The sequence below is a fragment of the Rhinopithecus roxellana genome, chromosome 20 (genome assembly GCF_007565055.1).
Source record: "Rhinopithecus roxellana isolate Shanxi Qingling chromosome 20, ASM756505v1, whole genome shotgun sequence".
NCBI classification, from domain to species: Eukaryota; Metazoa; Chordata; class Mammalia; order Primates; family Cercopithecidae; genus Rhinopithecus; species Rhinopithecus roxellana.
The window spans coordinates 30182239-30194497 of NC_044568.1; the positions used below are offsets into that span (position 1 = coordinate 30182239).

Sequence of the window (12259 nt, forward strand, 5' to 3'; positions counted from 1 at the left end):
TGAGACAACCAGTGTGCACCACCATGCCTGACTAATTTTTGTATTTTTAGTAGAGATGGGGTTTCACCATGTTGGCCAGGATGGTCTTGATCTCTTGACCTCGTGATCTGCCTGCTTCGGCCTCCCAAAGTGCTGGGATTACAGGCAAGAGCCACCGCACCCGGCCTGTAAAGCTGTTTTCTAAGCCTATAATTCCTTGTCTCTTTGTATGTAAATGAATAAAGTGTTACATTTTTAAACTAAAGTTCACTTAAGCCAGAGCAATTCATATGTCCAAAAGTAATTCTGACAAGGATATTCTTTAACTAATAAAATACTGGTTAGAATTATTGATATTGTGAGGTTCCTGAGAAACTGGGTCTTTATCAAGCAACACCAGATGCAAAACGCAAAGAAATCAAAGTCTAAATAACAATTCTCAATCACCTCTTGCTTAAGGTGTTTGTTCCTTCAATCTCAGGATTTCAAACCCTGGGCTAGAATGGCAAAGGTTGTTTTAACCTATCTAGTCCGCCCTAGGATGTGGCTTTCCCTTTGAAAAGTACACATTCTTCTTTAGAAGAAGCCATTGCTATACTAGTTAAATTAATCCTTCAGAATGATAGGCGAATTCCCGTCCACATCACAGTGTTTTACCTTATCGGCCTGACGCATATAGCAGTAGAGAATTCCTCTCATGCATTTTATAGCTGAGTGCTCCAGCTCATGGGTCCTTCCCTTGTCATCATCAATGCGCCTGGGTGAGAGAGATAACTCATGAAACAAATTGGAAATGCATTTGAAAAGGAAGCAGAACTTCTGATAATTAAGTATTTAACTATCTGGCTAATCCTGTGTTCTGGTGACGTCTACCAATTCTGTCACAGTGAAACTCCATTTTCCCAGCAAAAGTAGAAATGCTGCAATGAAAAAAAAAATCCTATGATGAAACTTAGGTAGATTTTTCCTTCTTTCAAGGAGGTAAGCCAACTCCTTTTAAAAATAGTATACAATATTTCTACAGTGATTTGGCTGAAACTTTAAAGAATATTTCCATTGGAAAAAAATCCAGCAACAGATTGTTTTAAACTCACTGTTATGAAATAAAGCCAGTTTTTATTACCTATCCCTGTAGGTTATGCAATGGCCACTTGGATGTAAGTAGCAGCCACAAGTTAAGGTAGGTGCTGGCTTTCTTTGCTCTGCAGTATGTTCAATACCGTCAGGGCAGGCATTTAGTCACAGTCAAGGATGCCTTCAACTAAGCACACATCCCGGATGACACATGATGTATTTTGGCATAAAGTTTTATATTCTCTGGTTTTAATTTAAAATCAATTGAGAGTATTTTACATCTCTTGCTTTTAAAAATAAAGAACAGCTAAAATCTAACTATTAAACTAGGTTAAGATGTTACCTCTGTCCACAAGTTGCTTTTTATTATAGATCAGTAACTTTTCAAAGCTGGATGAGAGTCACCCACTACTAAAACATAAAAGTGACTTATTCATTGTTTCACTTAATCTTAACTAAAAATATGTGATAATCATTCTCACATCATTAAAACGTATCACTTCTCTCCTTAAAAAGTATACTATAATTACCTCCCAGTTAAATCATAGATCGCATATACCATTCACTATTGGGAAGAATGATTATTATTTTGACACAGTATGGTGAATGTCAGTAAAAAGTAAGTTATTCATCATTAGCACATCATACCTTCTTTTTCATGCTGGCATTGCACAAAAATTAGCACGAATTTGCTCTATACAGTACTTTTCCCATTGAGGTCAGACACAAGTGTTTTAATAGAGGCATATTCTACATAGACTGTGCCTGCAAAGTAAGGACTTTAGAGTCTCTATCTGATGTTAGAAGCATTCTGGGAAAAGGTTAATATCTGACTTTTGTCCATATGCTGCCTGTACTTCTGTATTTGTTAAAGCAATTTTCCTGTAAACATTTTATTAAGAAAAATTTCAAATCTACGGCCGGGCGCGATGGCTCAAGCCTGTAATCCCAGCACTTTGGGAGGCAGAGGCAGGCAGATCATAAGGTCAGGAGATCAAGACCATCCTGGCTAACATGGTGAAACCCCGTCTCTACTAAAAATACAAAAAATTAGCCAGGCATGGTGGCGGGCACCAGTAGTCCCAGCTACTCGGGAGGCTGAGGCAGGAGAATGGCGTGAACCCGGAAGGCAGAGCTTGCAGTGAGCCGAGATCGCACCACTGCACTCCAGCCTGGGTGACGCAGCAAGACTCTGTCTCCAAAACAAAAACAAAAACAAAAACAAAAACAAAATTTCGAATCTACGAAACAGTTAAAAGGATGCTATAACTTAGATTCACCATCTTAACATTAGCTTGCATTCTCTATTACATTTTCTTCATTGTTTGAAAGTAAGCTACAAACATCATGACCCTTGACTCCTACACACTTCAGAAGTATCTCTAGAAAACAAGATTCACCTACATAACCATAATACCATTATTATATCTAAGAAATTTAATACTGATACTATAAGATCTAATACATAGTCTTGGCTCAAATGTTGAAGTGTCCCAAAAATGTACTTTACAGTATTTTTAAATGCATGATCCAATGAAGGATCATGTATTGCATTCGGCTGTTGTATTTATTTAGTCTCTTTTAATCTAGCCATCCTCATACCTATTTCCTAGTCATCTGTAGTACTGACATTTTTAGAGCCCAGGCAAGTTGTCTTATAAATAGCCACAATTCAGCTTTGTCCGATTTTTTGTTCATATGTAGACTCATGTTAGATAACTTGGTAAGATGTTAGCACAAGGTGTATTTCCCATTGTGTCAAACCAGGAACGGCAATTAACATCAGTCTGTCTCATTATTGGCTTCACGACTTGGTGAAGGTGCTACTGATGCTCCGTGTACTCCTAAGATCAGTAGCAGTTTTAAATTTAATAAAGCCATATTGTCCTTACCTAGAATATGTAAGGAAATGCTTTTAGTGATGTCAGCATTCACGTGTGCTAAAGAAGACTATTGCATATTATCTCAGTGTTTTTCATTTTAAAATCCAACACATCAGTAATTTCAAACAGATAAATCATGTTCATGTGGAAGATACAATTTTTAAATCAGAAACATAACCATGGGTCACTTTCAGAAAATGAATATTCAGAAAGTTAATCTTACTAATCTTAATTATGGTTAAAATGTATTACCACTGACTGTGTGTTAGCAACCACATTCAGTGCTTTCTACATATAATGAAATAAATAAAGGAGAAATTTTGTAATGTCAAACTATGTCTTTTTTTACTTTACACAATTTTTTCACTTACGACCAGACCTAATAACAGATACTTCACTGAAGTGCAGTGATAAAACCGGAAACTAGGTAGGGGAAAAGAATTCTGACCCTGGCTCTATCATTAACGAGTTGCATCATTTTGAACAAATTTGTTAAGGACTCAGGGCTCTAATTTTATTACCTGCAAAATTTAGTCATCATCAGTTCTCTCCATGATTGAAACCAATCAACACAACACGAGTGTGTAGGTAGTTCATTCTACCAATGACTAATAATGTTGATTTAGAAACCTAGAGACAAAGAGTTTTGTTCACAAAGTCATAAAATCTTAGAACTGGTCTGATACAAGCTTTTAGAAAAATGAAATGGTTTAGGCTGGGTATGGTGGTTCACACCTGTAATCCCAGCATTTTGGGAGGCCAAGGCTGGCAGATCACTTGAGGTCAGGATTACGAGACCAGCCTGGCCAACATGGAGAAGCCCCATCTCTATCAAAAATACAAAAATTAGCCAGGTGTGGCAGTACATGCCTGTAATCCCAGCTACTTGGAGGCTGAGGCAGGAGAATTGCTTGAACCCAGGGGGCAGAGGTTGCAGTGAGCCAAGGTCATGCCACAGAACTGCAGTCTGGGTGACCTCATCTCAAAAAAAAAAAAAAAAAGAAAGAAAGAAAAAAAAAGAAAAAGAAAAAGAAAATGAAAATGTTTAGAGGCCTAAAAAGGGATGTGAGCAGCCATAGGTCGCACAGTGAGTCAGCAGCAGAGCCAAAAGATAGCTGCTCAATTAGTCTTGGTCCTACAAAACCCTATTATCCATTCTCAAAGTTACTAGGAGAGCACACACCAGCTCACCTGTATGCAAGAGCCAAAGCCCAGGCCCCAGCAGCGCAGTATAGACTGTCCTGGATCTTGGCCTTCTGGTCACCACCACATGTTTTAGTGGGAAAGAGACCGGTAGTTGGACTTTGATACAGCAGCAATGTTGACTTGACTGCAATTGAGGACAAGACAAAGAATGAACTGTACAGCGAGCGACTTCCCTTGGGCTAAGTGTTTTAATCTTCTTTGGCTTCCTCATCCCATTTCTGACAATTCTGTTTCTAAACTTGCTATAGTATAATACTTCTGAAGATGTGGAAACAACTTCATGTCATTCCAGCCTTAGTGGGAATCCACCCTACACAAAGAAATCTTTCCAGTTTTTAGGAAAAGACTCAGCTAACTAGGACTTAAAAAGCCTTTAGCACATCCCCGGTAATGTCAATGTGTGTTAGAAATCTTATTAGGACAACATCAGGTACAGAGGGCAAAAGAGATCAAGCAAAAGACTAAGTATAATCATTTTTAAAAATCAGTTCAATAGGTAAACTTAAAGCAAATGCACACGAAAGAGTAGCATACATTTAGTAAATCACAAAGCCACCTCAACTGCTACAATAAATGATCAACAATGTAGGAAGGGCGAGGGGAAGATCACAGAACAGGCTGGAATCCCGTGTTTCACTGATGGCTAAATTGTGCCTGGTCTTCAGAGGAGTGTACAGTATTCATTTTACTTTATTGTACAGGTTAGGAAAATGTTTAACATTTTAAAACTGAATTCCATCCATATATAACATGAACACAGCAGCAAATAAATAATTTTTTATAACATTTTACTTAAATAAGTCTGAAATTAATGTTTTATTATCTTTTATAAATGGGCTTTAAAATAGGAAAACACACACACTAAAATTACATTTACTAAAAGCTGTTTTATTGCTATCTAACTATAAATGGATGGGTAATGCTTTTCCTAAAATGCATTACATTAACCCTATCTAAATTGGCAACTACCTTTTTGTTTTGAGACAGGGTCTCGCTCTATAACCCAGGTTGGAGTGCAGTTGCATGATCATAAACTCACTGCAGCCTCTAACCCCTGGGCTTCAGAGATCCTCTCAACTTAGACTCCCAAGTAGCTGGGTCTACAAGCAATCACCACCATGCCAGGCTAATCTTTAAAAGTTTTGTAGAGAAGGAGGGCTTGTTATGTTGCCCAAGTTGGTCTCAAACTCTTGGGTTGAAGCAATCTTCCCATCTTGGTCTCCCAAAGTGCTAGGATTATAGGCATGAGAGATCACACCCAGCCATGTTATCTACTTTTTGGGATAGTTTTTCAAAGGTCAAAAACATTATGTTCTGTCACAGAGATTTAAAGAATTAAACTTTCTTTTTGTTTTTCTCAGACTAAATTTATCTTTTTTTTTCAGACAGAGTCTCGCTCTGTCATCCAGGCTAGAGTGCGGTGGCACAATCTTAGCTCACTGCAACCTCTGCCTCCCGGGTGCAGGTGATTCTCCTGCCTCAGCCTCCTGAGCAGCTGCGATTACAGGAGCACACCACCACACACGGCTGATTTTTGTATTTTTAGTAGAGACAGGGTTTCTTCATGTTGGTCAGGCTGGTCTCCAACTCCTGACCTTGTGATCCGCCCGCCTCCGCCATCTCAAAGTGCTGGGATTACAGGCGTGAGCCACTGTGCCCGGCCTCTAAATTGATCTTATCATAATCATTTCTTTCAGAAAACCAGGGTATTTATTATTTTTCCCAGTGTAAAGAATTAGTCCTAAGAATTCAAAGTACATAATTGACATTAAAAAAGTTCTCTTTAGCTAGTTATTGCCAAAAAGATAATAAAATGGGCAACTTAATGCATGTAAGAATCTTGACCAAAATAAGTGAGATTGAAGTTTTTTTTTTTTTTTTTTTTTTTTTTTTTTTTTTTGAGACAGAGTCTCGCTCTGTCGCCCGGGCTGGAGTGCAGTGGCCGGATCTCAGCTCACTGCAAGCTCCGCCTCCCTAGGTTCACGCCATTCTCCTGCCTCAGCCTCCCGAGTAGCTGGGACTACAGGCGCCCGCCATCTCGCCCGGCTAGTTTTTTTGTATTTTTTTTAGTAGAGACGGGGTTTCACAGTGTTAGCCAGGATGGTCTCGATCTCCTGACCTCGTGATCCGCCCGTCTCGGCCTCCCAAAGTGCTGGGATTACAGGCTTGAGCCACCGCGCCCGGCCGATTGAAGTTTTATATGAAGTTGAAATAGATGAAAAATCCATTATCTTAGGGGGAGAGAAATCAAATTTTATGTTTTCTGCCATACTAGTACAAGTAAAATGGCATAAAATGTAAACTGACAAAAAGATTAATATGCATTCTAATATATGGTCTGACAAACAAAGAGGAGGCCCATATACACATATCTGAAAGTTGCTTACTCACATTGAAAAACAAAATTTGTAAGGCTGGTCCTGGAAAAACAAAATAAACAAAACACCAGGACCCTGATATTAATAATCCTAACCTGTGATTATCTCTTGTATCTCAACTAATTAGAAATGGATATAAAAAGTTTAGGACTATCTGGGAACCATGTTTAGGTAAATGAGCAAATTAATACTTATGTGAAATATTTAGTGTATTAATCAAAAAACATCTGCAAGGTCTCAAATCTGGTAACGTTTAGTAAGGTTTAAAAAACACAAAAGATATTGGTGACAGTTTTAAAATTATTCAAGGGCCAGACATGATCTGCCAGATTCCTTTCATAGTCCTGGTATTGACATACAATTGGAATACACAGCTACTTAAGCACTGAAAGTACCCCAACATCCCAATGACAGAACAATATCATCCATATAAAGTACACGATTTAACTAGGGTAAAGGGAATACTAATCACAGATACCTAAGGACATGTTTTCCTCAGGTTTTGCTCACCAATTCTGTAATAATGGTCCAATTTATCCCAGAGAGTTTCATTATCAGGTCTTGGAAGATTAATGCTTTTAAGAGGTTCATAAACTGAGCCTAAAAGAAAAAATAAAAACCCATCAAATTCAGTCATTTTCACAAAGATAGATAAAGAAAAACTCTAAACAAATGAAGAAGCAGTGCTTAATCTAATTTCCATTATTTTATGTGAAGTACCATACTTTACTACTTGTAAATCTTTTTGCTGGGGGAACAAGAGGGAATAAAGTACCTTTGACAATAAATACAGAAGAACTTGAAATGTCATGGGATATTCCCACCCTTACCTCCAGCACTGAGTCCAACTAACTGATGTGTGTATGATCCAAACAACTAAGTGTCACTAATACTCAGGTGGTAGCCATTTGTCAATAGATTCTAGTTATTAAGAAATATGTCTAATTCGGTGACCATAAATCCAAACTTCATTCCTTATGCTAATGTTTCATCACACATTTTTTTCTCAAATGATCATACCCCCCAACTCTCAAGGAAAGAAGATAATGTTCACATACTCCAAAGCCATCCACTCCACGAATATTCAGCTAGGTTCCATGCTGAAATTCCTAATCCTTTACTTTCTCCCAGGTAGATGATATTCTTGCCTTATTATCTGGACTATAAGCAGATCATTTCTACTTTTCAACCTTGGAAACTACTCAAAGGTATTAGCAGAGTCAGCTGCTCAAAAGCTAGAAAATATACAATAATCATAATAATTTACCACGAAATGGATACAGAAAATTGTTCACTTGACTAGTGCACTTTTTCAACTGCTAACTGAAAGAAAGACATCTGAACCTTCAGCCATCAGACTAAGTACTGTCTCTCATTCTTGTTAAAAGCACTCAGAAATTATAAACATCTCAAGGTCACAAATAATCCACCTCTGGATTCAGGTAATGTATACCATGTAGCCTAAGAACATAGCACAAAAATGAACCTATAATTTACCTAGTGAGGGAAATCACATTGGCATGGATTAAGATTCTGTTTTTAAAGAAAATTAAAGCCTTTATGCTCATAAAATTGCTATGTCCAACAGCTAGTTTAAAGCCAAGGTTTTGGGAAGCCTTTATGTTTAGGCAGATAGTAACATTAAGAAAGTAAAGAAAGAGCCTATATATTCAGGCAACAGTCTCATTATCTTCTGTTGAACAGACAGACTAAGTACTGTCTCTCATTCTTGTTAAAAGCACTCAGAAATTATAAACATCTCAAAGTCACAATTAATCCATCTCTGGATTCAGGTAATGTACACCATATAGTCTAAGAACATAGCACAAAAATGAACCTATAATTTACCTAGTGGCAGAAATCACATTGGCACAGATTAAGATTCTGTTTTTAAAGAAAATTAAAGCCTTTATGCTCATAAAATTGCTATGTCCAACATGCTAGTTTAAAGCCAAGGTTTTGGGAAGCATTTATGTTTAAGCAGATAGTAACATTAAGAAAGTAAAGAAAGGGCCTATACATTCAGGCAACAGTCTCATTATCTTCTGTTGAAAAGATAGGTAATTTGTAGATAAGGCTTGCTCTGAGTGAAGATTTTCTTATAAGAGTATTCACAATGGCACCAACAGGAATGGGTCCACAGTGAGGAACAGAAAGACCTATCAACAAATGGAGCATCAGTACTCCTTTCCTGCTTCAAAGGAAAGGACCAAGCCACCCCCCAGCCATGCCCCTTGCCTTCCTGTATTCAACTAGCTCCCGGCAGGTACAAGTATATGGGTAGCCCAGCAATCAGAAAGGAATAATATGCCACTGCTAGATCACAAGGTAATAAGCTCTAGGAGTCTATACACTCCCAGTGAAGCTCATTCACTATGAAAGAAAATAAATTAGGTATAAATAATCATAATTAAAAATTGTGCATATGTATATATAAAAACTAAAGGGGACACCTTTGCTGGGGTGGAAGAACTGTGGGTAACATTTCTGTTTTTAGTCAGATCTCTATTAGTAAAGGTAGTATTTTGCTTTACATACAAAAAATAAATCACCAACAGTTGAGTATATAATTCCATTACAATTAAATGATACATGAGCATATGGATACAGAATATGCAAACTGAAATCAACCTGCATCACAATGGTAGGTAAATTGATTTTGAAAGATTGTTTTAATGATATTTAATCAAGATTTTAGATTTTAAAATATTTATTTTTAAAAGTGGTACGATATTTAAGATCTAAGAGACTATAGTGATTCTGTCATCTAATTTTTCTTAAAAAAAAAAAAAGGAGTTTTATTAGAGGCAACAATAAATAAACAAAAGGAAAATCAGGCCTCTCAAGAAAATAAGAATCTATTCAGTAATAGGAAAAATAGAACAGAAAGGGTAAAAGTAAAATCATCTAAATTATACATTCAAAGAACGCCTATGATAAGAACAGCTTGGTTAGATAAATGTTATTATTTTAGTGATCACCATTGTATTGTTTCTAAAGCAACTACATAAAATTAAACAAGGATGTTCTACACAATTTAAGGTAAACAATACCACAAATCTAAGTCAAAGGAAAAGTAATCAATATTAACATTTTAAACAAAAATACGACACCTGGAAAGCATCAATGCCAGTAAAAATGTGAAGAGAGCAATTAATAGAGCATGAACTCCCAAAGCAAATTAAAGAGCTACAAAATAACATAAAATTCTACTAAATAATTAGTTCCAATTGAAATGAAATGGTAAAATGTTAATTTTTCTTTCCCATGCTTTTCCCATTTGAATTATGTCTATATACAAGCATCATAAAGTAAAATAAAACTTATCAGTGACAGGAGAAAAATAGCTCAGAGCAGACTGAGCTAGGTGAGGTATGCAAAACTTACCAGGCTCAGGAAGACAAGAGTATGGGGCTTTAATCACACTTTCCCTCCTATGCACCCACATGCAAGGGCTATGTTTACAGGCATTTTTGTTCCTGACTAGCTGCCTTATCCATTATCTTCCAGTTCCTGGAATTTGTGATACAAAGAACAATATATAGCTAATCAATAGCTTTTGTTATTTTACTATAAGTTATTGGTAAACAACTTAGAAGTCGCCTCTTCCTTCCTTTAAAATTCACTTGTAACTGATGCTAATCAGAGGATATATTCAGGGCAGCTTCTAACTATGCTTCCACATAGATTTAGGCTTGAATAAACTCTATAATGAATCACATTTTCTGAATCTAGTTATTTAAGGTTAACATTTTGGCACCCTAGATGAGATCGAAAGTGGACCTCCAGAGAGCCCCACCACCACTTTACCAGCAATCGGCACTTTGGTACCAATGCGGTAAGTCCTCCTTCACCCAACCTTGCCAAAGTCAGCAGGAATCTCTGGTAAGGCCCCTGTTGGGATGTGAATCCACCTGTCTTGATTGTGGATTAAGACTTTATTCAATTTGTACATATTCTTAACTAGTTGAGGCTGGAAGTGAAGCTCTATAAAAGGTAAGAGTTTCATTTGTCATTCTCTAGAGATCTGCTGACCTCAGATCTGTGACTTTCATTTTCTCTGATGTTATTTTGAACTACTAGTTGGAGTTTTTCAACTTTTTCTATAGTTTAAACTTTGGTCTTTGAAAAGAGGAAGTGAATCTTTGTGGCTTAAGTGGAAAACTTGTAATTTTAAAAACTGACAAATCTAAAATCTTCTTGAGTGACCAAAATAATAAAAGGCTCTCTATGTGTCCCACTAGGTTTCTGGTCATTTGGGAAGGAAAACAAAAATTATGGACAACTATCTCTAAAACCCAGACTTTGTCCTTAAAGAGTGACCCACCATTAGAAACACCAGCTGGATTTATATTTAACGCTTATGGTGCCTCTTCATGCTACCATTTAGAAAACTGGTCACACAAAACTAAAGATGACCCCAAATTACAATGGTTGAAATAGTGTACTTTTAAAATACCTCAACTAGTTTATCTGTGTTCTCAATTTTAAAAAGCTAGCTCTAAAATAAAGTAACTAGGAGAGCTATTTTCAATGATACTTAGAAGTTTCTAAAAGAGATTCTGACAAAGTTATTTCTTTGCAAAAGGAAAATGTAAAATTGTATAAAGTGACTTTTAAAATGAAAAATGTTGCTGATTATTGTTCCTCCTCCTCTTTCTGTTTATTCTTTATTCTAACTGCTCCTCCCTTCCCTCCTCCTGCTCCTGGTGTACTGGCCTCATTTCAGGAATGAGACAGGAAGTATAAAGAGGTCCGCAGAGAACCTCCAACTGGCCTGCACATTGGGAAGAGTGTGCAATGGGTGGAGCCTCAGGAAGTTCACACTGTTTGCCACAGGGAGGAGCCTGATCTCCCCTGTTCCAGGGTGGTACCTAGGATTCAATCTATGAGGCAGGAAGCCAGCTAGCAGGACTTTGGCTTTGCTGAGACTCTCTGTTTCCCTTTGTTTTCCTTTTCGCCTGATAAATTCCATTTTTCTTGCCCTTTAAAGTGTCTGCGAGCCTAATCTTTCATGGCTGTGTAACAAGGACCCCATTTTTAGGTGAACTAAGGAGAAAGTCCTACAACAGTTTAGCACCCAACACTTAAGAAAGGGTGAGTGAGATGCAAACCAAATTTCCTTTTCTCTCATTTCTAAGCCTTTTCATCCTCAGACTTCTGAGGGTAGGGGAAACCATGCCCCCACCCCCGTCAATCCCAGGTGTTGAGAAGGTCAGCCTCAGTGTCCATGGCATTTTCCTTTCTTTTTTGTGACGGAAGGGTGAGCAGGGGCTCCTGCCACCCTCCCCTCCCTGCCAGGGCTGGGACGCATGAACCAAGGGTGCCCAACAGCGGGCAGCTCTCCCTGCCACGCATCCACAGAGCCTTCCGCTCCCCGAGCCAGGAGGTCCCACTCCCTTGGACAGTAATGAAGTCTTTCTCACTGGCGGAGGAATCTATTTGCATAAAAATAAGAGGTTCCTCTTTAGGCATTTTAAACTGGTTTTTTGTTTCCTTTTCTCCACCAGATCAGGAGTTGACTTTTAAATGAGCTTTTTTTTTTTTTTTCCTTTTAGAAGACATTTTAACTAGGCTAGGAGTGATAAGGATCACTGTTTATATTCTCAGTAGAGTTTTTTTTTTTTTTTTTTTTTTTTTTTGAGGTGGAGTCTCGCTCTGTCGCCCAGGCTGGAGTGCAGTGGCCGGATCTCAGCTCACTGCAAGCTCCGCCTCCCAGGTTTACACCATTCTCCTGCC

The 12259-nt window shown here is 37.7% G+C and overlaps 1 protein-coding gene across 5 annotated transcripts in view; it reads right to left on the reverse strand.

Moving 5' to 3' along the window:
- The window catches only part of PHKB (phosphorylase kinase regulatory subunit beta), a 255797-nt gene that overhangs the window by 212241 nt on the left and 31297 nt on the right, over positions 1-12259 (reverse strand). For all 5 annotated transcript variants that reach the window (XM_030925696.1, XM_010354865.2, XM_010354864.2 and 2 more), the window contains 3 exons: positions 7031-7120; positions 4128-4266; positions 637-736 (listed from right to left, as the gene is read on the reverse strand). In XM_030925696.1, the coding sequence (XP_030781556.1) occupies positions 637-736; positions 4128-4266; positions 7031-7120 (329 nt within the window). The remainder of the gene's footprint in view (positions 1-636; positions 737-4127; positions 4267-7030; positions 7121-12259) is intronic.